This window comes from Trichomonas vaginalis, chromosome IV (assembly GCF_026262505.1).
Source record: "Trichomonas vaginalis G3 chromosome IV, whole genome shotgun sequence".
Taxonomy (NCBI): domain Eukaryota; phylum Parabasalia; order Trichomonadida; family Trichomonadidae; genus Trichomonas; species Trichomonas vaginalis.
In genome coordinates this window covers 39030773-39044566 of record NC_067206.1, presented here as the reverse complement: position 1 = coordinate 39044566, position 13794 = coordinate 39030773, and the positions used below count along the sequence as shown (strand labels likewise).

The 13794-nt window shown below is 29.0% G+C and overlaps 3 protein-coding genes across 3 annotated transcripts, besides 3 other annotated features; 1 reads left to right on the top strand and 2 right to left on the bottom strand.

The window, feature by feature from the left end:
- Positions 1-5706: 5706 nt before the first annotated feature.
- TVAGG3_0247560 (uncharacterized protein) lies at positions 5707-5961 on the top strand (the record flags this gene model as incomplete). Its single annotated transcript, XM_051227925.1, has 1 exon — positions 5707-5961. One exon carries the CDS (start codon positions 5707-5709, stop codon positions 5959-5961), a length of 255 nt encoding a protein of 84 aa, XP_051112911.1.
- A 3051-nt stretch (positions 5962-9012) lies between these two features.
- Positions 9013-9545: a mobile genetic element.
- Positions 9546-10495: 950 nt separating this feature from the next.
- Positions 10496-10541: a mobile genetic element.
- Positions 10542-10811: a mobile genetic element.
- A 1529-nt stretch (positions 10812-12340) lies between these two features.
- On the bottom strand, positions 12341-12679 carry TVAGG3_0247520 (uncharacterized protein; the record flags this gene model as incomplete). The annotated part of the gene is made up of 1 exon (XM_001299732.2): positions 12341-12679. A coding segment is annotated over one exon (339 nt), but the record flags the coding sequence as incomplete, so codon positions are not given.
- Positions 12680-13204: 525 nt separating this feature from the next.
- On the bottom strand, positions 13205-13480 carry TVAGG3_0247510 (uncharacterized protein; the record flags this gene model as incomplete). Its single annotated transcript, XM_051227924.1, has 1 exon — positions 13205-13480. One exon carries the CDS (start codon positions 13478-13480, stop codon positions 13205-13207), a length of 276 nt encoding a protein of 91 aa, XP_051112910.1.
- Positions 13481-13794: the final 314 nt, after the last annotated feature.

Genomic DNA, 13794 nt, shown 5'->3' with positions numbered 1-13794 from the left:
CAATGTAGTATCTATTTATCATATTTTTTATGAATTTACTAAAGAAAAATTTTTGCATTTGAAAAACGTTGATTTCAGGCTCGCATCAAAATTGGTATTTACATAGTATGATTCGTGAGAAAATATAATTAAAATCCAAAAAGGAGATTCGACCAAACCGTTTAACCGCCAAAAATGAAATATTGCCAAATACAAAAAGAATTAAGCCAAACAAATTTACAATGTATGTACTATTTATTTTTTCTACTTTCAATATTTTTTAATTTTTTTTATTAAATATTAGGTTTTGGAATGATTCAGTTATATATTCATGTAAATCCTATAGGTAGAAAGCATCTTTGAGGGGACGAACTTTAAATTGAACGGTCAATTTAAAGCAAGTATTCAATTTTTTGGTCAATTTAAAGCAATCATATATATAGTTTGTTTTAAAGGCTTGATCAATAGCATATGATCAGTACTCGTTGAGTATGTTATGATGTCAAGAGATAATGGATAGTACACTTTAATATTGAAATTGAATTTGGATTATTATGCAATATTCTATAATATATATTATGATGATCATAAGAATGTGTTGTATGTGATGACACTTAAGTATCATTGATATTTTTTAATTATTGAAAAAGTTAGTAAATAATATTTCTTAATGTGGTGTTCTATTTCGTGAATTCAATAATCACTGTTTTAGAATTTATAAGTATAAGCTGAAAATGATAAGCTTAGAATGACAAGCTGATGATGCCGGGATAAAAAATAATAATCTGTCAAAATGGTTATTTTAATAATAAGAAGGTTAGGAAATGGACTTTGACCTTGAGAAAAAGCCCATCTTCTAACTTTTAGACGAATTTTGGTTAACATTGCGAGTGTCTGCTGCAAATCTCTGCTGAAGCAGCAGGCACTCGCAATTGTAGGCCATGGCAATTGTATTTATAGTGTTAGAATACAATTGCCATGACTTTTGTGTAATCATTTGATCTTCCTGGAAGGAGTTGCAATGGAAGCCAAACTCCACTCCATCCAGTATCAGAAAGCCAGGAAGGAAGTCTTAACCTTGAGAAAGGGCTTCCTTCTAGGCTTTCTGTGTTACATTGGATCATAATCTGTAGAGAAGGAAGTATTTGCAGATTCTGGCCTCTTATAAGGCCAGATCTTCGTATTTCATGCTTCCCAGGGCCGGATTTCTCTCCTGCCGCCATAGATCAGGACGGCATTTGAGAAAGCCGGCTCTGAGTAATGTAAGCGAGGCTCTGGCCTCTACTGAGGCCAGAGACTGTGATATTACGTCTTTCAGGGCCGAGTTTCTGCGAGAATGTCTATCATGTGGATGATCATCGCAAAACTCGGCCCTGAGGATGAATTTTGCAGGCTCTGGCCTGAGTAGGAGCCAGAGCTTGGTATTGTAGGATTCCCGGGGCCGGTTTTCGCTCCTGCCGCCTGGGATAAGGGCGGCATTTGAGAAAGCCGGCCCTATGAATTTAAAGCGAAGCCCTGGCCTTTGCTATGAGCCGGGCCTGTGTATTTCTTTCTTTCAGGGCCGAAATGAGAGGAGATCATCAATGATGTGGACGATCTCCCTCAAAATCGGCCCTGAGGATTGCATTTGTAGGCTCTGGCCTTTGCTAGGGTCAGAGCTTCGTTTGGTAAGTATCCCAAGGCCGGATTCCGCTCCTGCCGCCCGGGATAAGGGCTGCATTTGAGAAAGCCAGCCCTGGGTATTTAAAACGAAGCCCTGACCTTTGCTGGGGCCGGAGCCTGTATCTGTATGTCTTTCAGGGCCGAGTTCTTGCGAGACTGTCGACATGATCGACGATCATCGCAAAACTCGGCCCTGAGGATTGTTTTTGAAAGCTCTGGCCACTGCTAAGGCCAGAGCTTGTGATTTTAATGAAGAGCCAAGTTCCTCTCGGATCGTGCCTAATGAGGACGACCGTCGAGGAACTTGGCTCTGAGGAGATGAATTGTGAGCTCTGGCCTCGATGAAGGCCAGAGTTTTGAATGGAATGTTTTGATGGGATGAGCCAATGCTCAGTAAGCCCGTCCCATCAAAACATTCGATTAAAAATTGAATTAAAAATTATCGTAATCATTGAAAAATTACAACAATATTTTTGAATAATATTATTATATAATAAGAATTGAATAAATTTCTCACAAAATTAAATAAAAATTTCCAAAAATAATAGAAAATTTAAAAAATTATTGAAAAAATAACAAATTTGATAAGAAAATTAAGGATTAGAGAAATTTAAGAAATATAGAAAATGGTTATCTATTATTGAAATGGGAAATTGATGATATTTGAGGAGTTTTATAGAGAATGTGATATTTATAATTAAAAGAAATGAAGATATTCAAGAAAGGAGTTTACAAATGCAGGGTAAAGGAACAATACTCTGCATTTGTAAACTCCTTTCTTGAATTGAAATTCAATGAATCACATTCAAGTGAAAAAGTGCAAGCTACTCAAGAAAGGAGTTTACAAATGCAGGGTAAAGGAACAATACTCTGCATTTGTAAACTCCTTTCTTGAATTGAAAATCAATGAATCACATTCAAGTGAAAAAGTTCGAGTTTTCCTAATTTACACATATAAATCCAATATAATAGCAATATCACACTAAGCACAAATGTAATCTCAATCAAAACACATTATCTTCATAAATGTTAACAAATTTTTCTATTCACACATGTCTAATCATAAATAATTAAGTCTATTCATCATTTATCGTCTAATCAAATATAATTTACATTCTCATTGATAATTGTTATATAAAAATAACATAGATTATATTTCAAATGAGACTCTTAGAGTTTTTCTTATTTTAACATTGTAATAATATAGAATAGCATATAGATATATATGTAATAACGTATATATATGCCTATTTCTCTCATGTTTCGAAATGCAATGTGATATTGCACTCACTTTTTATAGAAATCTACCATACTCATAGGAATGATGACATATCCATTTGTCTATCTATCTACGTTGTAAAAACCTTCATTAGCCCTAAGCTCAAAGTTTTTCTCATTCATTGCTTTAAATTGACCATTCAATTTAAAGTTCGTCCCCATCTTTGAGCTTCAAAATTTTGAAATCTCTTAACAATAGTGCCAATTAAGTAGCATATTTTAAAACTTGGATTAGTTTGGTATTTCTTTAATAATATATGATGACATTGAAGAATAATGAGCTAAATCTCTAAGGGCATCCAGTTTCAAATTTCTGACAAAAAATTTTGAAAATTGTAGTTCTACCATTTTAATTTTACCAATATACGATTTACCTAATAAACTGCTACGAATTGTATTTAAAATGATTTATTGTAAAAAATCTTTAAAAACTAAAAATTAGGGATTTGGGATTGAAATATCTTTAAAAAATGGCTAATATAATGATTTAAAAATATTTAGAATAAAAAATATTCAATACTAATAATAAATGATTTAAAATCTATATGCTAACTAACAAATTCAAGTAATTTTAGATTTCTATTTTTTCTTTCTGATTTAACATTAATTAAAAATTCATTTTCATCACTTATATTCTAATTTTTATTTAATGATAAATGAAACCGATTTTAAAAATAAATGGAACAGAGGAGGAAGAAATAAATGAAAGTGTAAATGTTCAACAAAAAATAAACGTTGTTAAACCAATTACTGAAATAAAAATTTTTTCATCTGTTAAAGAATTTAATGACTATTATGCTAATAATAAAAAATTATTTGAAGAATTGACAACATGTAAATTGAATAAAATGTTTAAAGTTGATGGATTCAAAATTTCAAAAATAAAGGGGGTGGTTAGTTTGAAATCTATTCCTCAATCAAGAATCACCTCATTAATGAAAATTGATGATTTAACAAAAAGAATAGAAGAGATTGAAGAAAGAATGAATCAAATAATTGATTTCATAAATTCAAATAATCATTAGTTTCTTAAAGTTCAATGTTGAACTCATCAAATTCTTCTTCATCATTACCATTACCTTTAGCGAGTTTATTTACTATTTCAACTTTATCTTTTGATAGTCTTTCGTTTAATTTTTTCTGAAGTTTTTCGTTACCAAGTTCTAAAATTTTACATGGATGATATTTAAACCCATTCAGGATTTAAACAATGTTTAATTAATCGCGGAATATCTGACATCATCTATATATAGCTTCTTTTATAAAAGATAAAAAATAAATTATTTTAAAATTAATGTTAATTTTTTTTAATGGTTTATAAATAAATATATTTTAATGCATCGTCTATATATAGATGTAACAAAAAAAGTCACAAAACCCGTCATATCCTACTACTTAGCTTGACAATAAAATTCAATTCAATATTTGCATTATTTAGGAGGTTTAGTTATGCATGAATATAGATAACATTTCTCCCAAGTAATTTGTGATGTTTTTTTTGATATGGAAGGAATAATTGAAGATTATCTTTGAAAATAATTGTCCACTTAATATAAATACAAACTATTGTAACCATATGTGTAAATCTTATTGGTATGTAGATAAATTTAATGGTGAATTTGTTTATCTATTTTGATTAAATTCATTTTTTCATTCGATAATTTTTCAAATCATAGTCATTATTCATGTATATTAACATGGCCTGTTTTTGTGATTACTACATATAATAGCAACTTTTTGCTGAATGAATAAAAAATATCTGTTAATTACTAACCGAATTACTATTCTAGAACTACAAAAAATATTTTGATGCAAATCTATTCATATTGTGAGAATTTTGCAATTTTTTCAAAATTTATTGTTTGAGATGATTACCCATGAATTTCGAAAAAAATCAAAATGAAAGAGTTCTTAATATAGAATGTTTTTGATATAGAAATCATGGCTAAATTTTGAGTATTCATTGAAATATAGGCATTGAAAAATCTTGTAAAGTATTCAAATTTGCAGGTTTGTTCGAATTTTAAACTTAACATACAATCGTTTTGATTGATAAAGTATATTTTTTATGGTGTCTTTTCAAATGATATTGCCTTTTTGTTCAAAAAATGAATTAAATTTATTTTGTTCAAATTGTTTGTTGTTTTTCCAAATGTTGCTATGCTTCGGCCATTGTCCAACGATACTGTCTCATACTCTAGGTTTTTTGTCTTGAATTTTTCGTTTTCGAATTTTTTTGGATTTTTGTAAAGTTTTGGGCGGTTTTCGGTATTGAAATTAAAATTTTTGATTTTTAAATAAGCCATTATTAAATATTATTCAATCTCTTTATAAATATCACTTAATTACAGAAATTCAAACCCATAAAATTTATCCGTTATTTTATTATTTTTTTTATCAAAAAACCAATAACGTTCACTTCACATCCGGACAAAATTGAACACTTTGTCTTGGAGAAATGACAAAATCCATTCAAATTATCGTTTTGTCTTGGAGAAAAGACAAAACCTATATGAATTGTCTTGGATAAAAGACAAATTTCTATAGTTTGTCTTTTATCCAAGACAAAATTCTATCAAATTATAGGTTTTGTCCAAGATTTGAGAAGTTGAAGCACACCATCTAATAGAGAGAGCCCCTTCTATGGCTGGTGTGAAGCGTTAAATCAACTTCGGTTTTGCCATACTTTTAGAAGTATCCGAGGAAATCGTACTCGAGTTCCCCGTCTCAAGCAACAAGGAGCTACAGGGAACTGGTATATCCAGTATACCTGAGGCTCCTTGTTGCTTGACCTCCTCGACTTACTCACTCTCACATCTCATCTCGGATCCCCCAAACATCCTCAGCTTACTCACTCTTACTCACCCATCAGACCTCCTCGATATACTCTCATCCCTTGCTCATCTCTCAGGCCTCCTCGACTTACTCACTCTCACATCTCATCTCGGATCCCCCAAACATCCTCAACCCAACTCATTACCAACTCAGATCTCCCCAAACTCTCTCAACCCAACTCATTACCAGATAATTAAACAAATTTAAAATGAAAGGATTGCATATGAAAATAGAGGAAGTGTCTTTTCAAATATATTCAGTTTTTATTAATTTTTGATGTTAATTGTCAAAATGGTATCACCCAATTTGGATGACACAAGCCTGAAATTTTAGCACTATTATGCTGATAGGCTATTGTGAATAAACAGATCACCGTTTCGAAATTTCAAAAATATTGCAAAATATGATAAGCTCAAAATTATTCAAGCATGTTGAAAAACAGATATTTTATTATATATGGCATAAATTTTCTAAATGTACTTTCTAAATAGAGCAATCTCAAAAAAGATATAATTCGAAATAATATAACTATTCTGAAGTGTATTATTCTTATAAAATGCATTCCAATGAGCACAGAAGCAGGAAAATATAGAATTTAAGCTTATTAGCTAAAAATATATAAAGAAATATGATTTTGTCATTTAACCATTTAATATATGCGTTTAGCAAATTTAAAATTGAATTTATTTCTTATTTAAATAATATTTAATAAGTTAGTTTATAATGAAATAGATAAATTAGAAATCTTTTTTGAATTGCGAATTTTTCAATATAGATTAGATATTATTATGCGTTATATATCAATGTATTAAGATGGAAATTATAATAAATTAAGCAATTTTGATTTGTTCAATGTGGAAAAGAGAAAAATATGATAAATTTGTATGATTGTTATGTTTTTGAGTGTGATCAATGGTTGCATTAATTATATAATGATGGGGAAAACATTACTATGGATGATTTGAAATTTCACTCATTTTTCTAGTTAATTGTCAAAATGGTATCAAAGCACAAGTTAAATAGCATGCAAAGTTGTTTGAATTATGATACCACTGCATATATATTATATTGCATCATGATATAATATTAAAAAATATGCTCTAGTATAAAAAATGATTATTCCAGAGCAAAATGTCATTATATATGAGTTTATCAGATATTACAGTAAACATTATAGTTAAAAATAGCTAATTGTATTCTAATAATTGTAAAAATGTTTTTATAGTTTGAATTATTAAGTGATTCAGCAAATAGAGATATGATTTTCTAAAATAAGATTGTAAAAGAGTATTTATACATATGTGCAGATATATTTTCAAAATATATCTTACAGTGTGCATAAAAAATGATGAGATATTTTATTATCAATATTTTGTTTTAGAAAACTAATAACAAATTTAATCATTTATGTTATTTTTGTGTTATTATCAGTAGAGAGTGAAGATAGCAAACAGCCCTTGGGCTGACAGGCGATTAAATACTATAAAATCGAATTTTTGCTCCACTTCTAGTATAGTACAATGGTTAGGAAACATCCTAGAAAAACTTGTTTTGAGGTTCATTTGCCGAACGGAAAACTTTTTTTGAAAATCTAAATTATCAGAAAAATATATATGATATTTTATGCTTTTTAAAACAGACAATATATAAAGAGTAATAACCATTTAGTGTTATATAAAATATTTAGCTTTTTAAATTATTAAATTTTAATTCGTTAAATTTTGTTCAATTTTAGCATCTCATTTGAACTATAATTATATAATAATCATAACATAACATGGTGTTTCTTAATCAAATTGCATCTAAATTAATGAGAAAAATTTTGAAATTTGAAAATTCAGTATCTAATTCAAATATCTATCTAATAGCATTTCTACAATCGCAGTAATTATGAGATTTCAGGTTCAGTTGGTTAGTGAAATTAAATTAAATATATAGTATAGAGGCAAATCTGTAATAATGATTGCGAGAATAAGATTGACAAGACTTTCTTGGCCGATCTTATGATCGAAATACAGTCATTTCCGGTACACTGACAGTGCAGTGTATCAGAATTGACCGAATCTCTCGCAATCACATTCTGATTGCGAGAATAAGATTGACACTTTAGTGCAATTGAGTTTTTAAATTATTTATAACGTACAACACTAATATTTCAATCTAGAAGACAAATCAATTTTCAAATTTTTTTTTCAAAATTTATTTTTTTCAAACTAAATATTTTCAATAATGCCTTTTAAACTTTTCCATTTCATATAATTTTCTACGTTTTCTTAAATACATCTTTTAAACAAATTTATATTTAGATATTTTTATTTAGTGATAGATATACAAAACAATCATTATCGTATTTTGGTAGTTACACAAACAGACACAACAGACTCAATTGCGCTATAGTGTCGATCTTATTCTCGCAATCAGAATGTGATTGCGAGAGATTCGGTCAATTCTGATACACTGCACTGTCAGTGTACCGGAAATGACTGTATTTCGATCATAAGATCGGCCAAGAAAGTCTTGTCAATCTTATTCTCGCAATCATTATTACAGATTTGCCTCTATACTATATATTTAATTTAATTTCACTAACCAACTGAACCTGAAATCTCATAATTACCGCGATTGTAGAAATGCTATTAGATAGATATTTGAATTAGATACTGAATTTTCAAATTTCAAAATTTTTCTCATTAATTTAGATGCAATTTGATTAAGAAACACCATGTTATGAAATTATGCTAAAATTATTATATAATTATAGTTCAAATGAGATGCTAAAATTGAACAAAATTTAACGAATTAAAATTTAATAATTTAAAAAGCTAAATATTTTATATAACACTAAATGGTTATTACTCTTTATATATTGTCTGTTTTAAAAAGCATAAAATATCATATATATTTTTCTGATAATTTAAGTAGTATATGTGGACGGGTTGTGTGACTTTTTTTGAAAATGTAAGAATTCATACAATATTGAACGATTTTGTATCATTTTTTTTGACATATGAAGTAAAAAATGTATGATTCTTACGGTTTTTATTCTTACGTTTTTGAATAAATCAAGATTTAAAAATGTTCAAAATTGTAAGACATTTACACTCAGACCATAAATGATGTAATAAACACATTAAAAAAATTAATATTAATTTTAAAATAATTCATTTTCATCACTTATAAAAGAAGTTATATATAGATGATGTCAGATATTCCACGATTAATTAAACATTGTTTAAATCCTGAATGGAATCAATGGAGTCATAAATGAAAGATTCACTACCATAATGAAATAAAAAATAAAAAAATAAACTTTTAAAATTCAATGTCTTACAATTTTGAATAATTTATTTTTAATTCGTATGAAATGAGCGTCAAAACTAACGATGTTAAAAATTTAGGATTCACAAATGAGGAAATAAAGGATATATTAGAGGAGGTGGGTTATGAGGTTGATAAATATTATTTAAGAAATTGTCAAAAATTCGCGGAGTTTTTAAATGAGTTTGATTATGATGGAAAAATGAATAAAGATGATGTTATAAATTTCTTATATCCCACATCTAAAGAAGAAAAACCTAAAGAACCTGATGTTTTCCCTGAATATTATGAAGAACGGATTAAAGATGATGAATACAATGAAATTGAAAAACTGGAAAAAATAAGAGATGAAATAGATGAAAAAATTAAGGAATTAAGAGAAGTTGAAAAATATAATGAAAATGAAGTAGAGGGTTTAATGAATATCCCAGCTTCAGAATCAGAAGTTCACAAATCTCATGAAGAAAGATATAAAAATTATGTCTCAGAATCAACACAAAATTTATTAGATGGTGAAATAGATGAAACACTTTCAGAAGAAGGTACTAAATTTATTCGTAAACATAAGTTACAATTTATTGATAATGAAAAATACCCTTGTATCTTACTTTCACCCCCTCTCGATTCTGAGAAATTCAAAAAAGCTCTTAAAAACGTGACATATGCAACTAATACGATTAAGAAAGAAGATCATGATATTTACACAAATTATTATTTAAATAAATGCACAGGTGTTGATAAAGTTTTTGATTTATTAGATAAAATATCAAAGGAAACCGTTGGAACCTATAAAATTTTGTGTGATTGTGGTTTCATTATTGAAGATACCAATAATGTTTCATATGAAAGAACAGCACCGAAGGAAGATGAAGTGGAAAGGTCTATACCATTCGTTATTAAGAATATAAAAGATATGAAAACTTATAAACATTATATTTATTCATTTATTTCAGAAAAAATGGAAGCAACCCATAAAACCCTGCCAACCATATGATTATGAAACGTATAATGTTATTTTCCTTATAATTCATAAATAATTCTCATTGGTCAAATCGGATCCTACGAACTATTTTGAAAAACTAATTTTGTAATATACTTAAGAAATAGCCGAAAATATACGAATTTTATGCATAAAAGGGCTCAAAATACACACTATCATTAGTTTTTTAAAGCAAGTTAACTAACGTTATGAATATTTTAAAGCAATTTAACTAACGTTATGAATATTTCAAAGCAAAATTCATGAAATCGTATATTTTCCTTTAATTCCTAAGCACTTAAGGAAAAAATCACTTTCTTTAGTGTTAATTTAAAGAATTTGTTATAAAACTATTTTAAATAAAATCATTGATTTCCTTAATGAATATGATAAATTTTCATCAAATTCACCATTTAATAAATCATTTGTTATTTCTTGAACATGCTTTTATCCCGATTTCCCGATCAATTCCGATGCCGCCTGGACACACAAATTCTTCTTTAGAGAATGGTTGGGAAAGAATTTTCACAATAAATGGAAGAATATTATCCATATTTTAAAAAAGTGACAGAATTGCTAAATTTAGATTTTCTCATATATCAGTTTAATTTCTAAAATTTTATTCCACTCCTTCAAAATATATGAATTGTTTCCTTAAATTATGAGATTTGCATCCTTCTTAGATAAATTTCAATTTTGACATTGTGAATAATCACCAAAATTTTTAAAAAATTTCAAAAATCAGCTTAATATCATTGATGTACCAGACCCCAAAAATAGGGAAAGAAAAGGTTTTTTGTTGACTTATATTATACCAGTAATTTCTTATTTACTTGTAAAATAAAAATTTAAATGTTCACAATTTTTAGTACTATTTATTGGCGCTATTATATTTTTCTAAAAACCTTTGAATAGCGCATTTACTACTATATGAATACAATATGTAAAGAACTTATGATATCATATTAATAACTATTTATAATATCTTACTTGAAACAGGATTTTATCTGTGATTTAAATTTATAAAGTTAATTAACTTTATTGGCTTTCATATTCATTTAATAATTCACAATCTTCATTTTTAAATTGAAGTTTAACCCATTCAGGATTTAAACAATGTTTAATAAATCGCGGAATATCTGACATCATCTATATATAGCTTCTTTTATAAAAGATAAAAAAATAAATTATTTTAAAATTAATGTTAATTTTTTAATGATTTATAAATAAATATATTTTAATGCATCGTCTATATATAGATGTAACAAAAAAAGTCACTAAACCCTTCCTATCCTACTACTATATATAAATATATCTTAATAAATTTAATTCCTTAAGGTAGAGCATGTTCAAATTTAAAATCTCATACAATATTTTCTTAATGGCGTATTTTTCTGAGGTCGCCCAAATAAAGGTGAATTCAAAATTGAGAACTCCAAGGCGTATGGCGAGTATTCAAAATGTACGCCACTTACAAAATATTGAATGTGGATACCAATTTGCATATAGTTAAAGTGCTGATTGATGCATTTAAGGAATCGCTTCAGTTTGTATGATATTCCATTCATTTTTTCCTTTATATTTAGTTTTCAAAGATTTTTCACATAAAATATATGAAGTAAAAGCTAATGAGGTGAGGATAATCTGAGGAGGAGTTTGAGGATTAGACTGAGGAGTTTGAGGAGTAGTCTGAGGATAATCTGAGGAGGAGTTTGAGGATTAGACTGAGGAGTAGTTTGAGGATAATCTGAGGAGGAGTTTGAGGATTAGACTGAGGAGTAGTTTGAGGATAATCTGAGGAGGAGTCTGAGGATTAGACTGAGGAGTAGTTTGAGGATAATCTGAGGAGGAGTCTGAGGATTAGACCGAGGAGTAGTTTGAGGAGTTTGATGATAATCTGAGGAGTTTGAGGAGTAGTCTGAGGAGTTTGAGGATAATCTGAGGAGTTTGAGGATAATCTGAGGAGGAGTCTGAGGATAATCTGAGGAGTTTGAGGATAATCTGAGGAGGAGTTTGAGGATAATCTGAGGAGGAGTTTGAGGATAATCTGAGGAGGAGTCTGAGGATAATCTGAGGAGGAGTTTGAGGATTAGACCGAGGAGTAGTCTGAGGAGCTTGAGGATAATCTGAGGAGTTTGAGGATAATCTGAGGAGGAGTCTGAGGATTAGACCGAGGAGTAGTTTGAGGAGTAGTCTGAGGAGTTTGAGGATAATCTGAGGAGGAGTCTGAGGATTAGACTGAGGAGTTTGAGGAGTAGTCTGAGGATAATCTGAGGAGGAGTTTGAGGATTAGACTGAGGAGTAGTTTGAGGATAATCTGAGGAGGAGTTTGAGGATTAGACTGAGGAGTAGTTTGAGGATAATCTGAGGAGGAGTCTGAGGATAATCTGAGGAGGAGTCTGCGGATAATCTGAGGAGTAGTTTCAGGAGTAGTCTGAGGACTAGTCTCAGGACTAGTCTGATGAGGAGGACTCTAAGGAGTAGTCTGAAGAGTAGTCTCAGGAGGAAGATCTGAGGAGGAGTCTTATGAGGAAGATCTGAGGAGTAGTCTGATGAGGAGGGGTCTAAGGAGTAGTCTGAGGATGATGAGTAATCTGATAAGGAGTAGTCTGAGGATGATCTGAGGATAACCTGATGACTAGTCTAGGAGTGGTCTAATAAAAATGTAAAATATTTTCAAAGAAAAAATTCTATGAATTTTATATTTTAATTCTTAGCATTATACTGAATAAAATAAACATAAATATCAAAATTTGAAATTGAACACGCCAAAAAATTGATAATCCACATTCAATATTTTGTAAGTGGCGTACATTTTGAATACTCGCCATACGCCTTGGAGTTCTCAATTTTGAATTCACCTTTATTTGGGCGACCTCAGAAAAATACGCCATTAAGAAAATATTGTATGAGATTTTAAATTTGAACATGCTCTACCTTAAGGAATTAAATTTATTAAGATATATTTATATATAGTAGTAGGATAGGAAGGGTTGTGTGACTTTTTTTGTTACATCTATATATAGACGATGCATTAAAATATATTTATATACTAAACGCATTAAAAAATTAACATTAATTTTAAAATAATTTATTTTTTTATCTTTTATAAAAGAAGCTATATATAGATGATGTCAGATATTCCGCGATTTATTAAACATTGTTTAAATCCTGAATGGAATCAATGGAGTCATAATCATGAGGATTAGATGAAAATGATGAAGGATATAATGAATTAAAGTCAACACCAACGAAATGAGTCATAATGTTGGTGGTGTCCTCATTTGATACAGTTTTAGTTTCTGGACTATATGAAAGTTTATTAATGTGTGTGATTCCTTTAAGATTAACACGATGTTGAACATTTGATAAACCACCAGTAATTCCATTACGGAGAATGTGATAAGCTTCAACTGAATCTAAAGTCATTGGTAAATTATTTTTTAATGCATAATTTCTTAAATTGATTCTTAAACGTTGAACATCTTCATCTTTATTTGATTTCACGACATTGCAATAACAACACATTAACTGACAATTTTCTTTGGTATGTGGTTTTTCATTATCGATTCTATCTAATGTTGGTTTATTTGCATATGTAAACGCTTTACCACACATTTTGCATTTAGATGAAAGGATTAAATCGTGATAGTATTGAAAATCATCCATTGAAACATTATTTTTAGTATCTCTTTCTGCTTTTTCATCTTGTTTCTTATATGATTCAATTTTATATTTCCAAT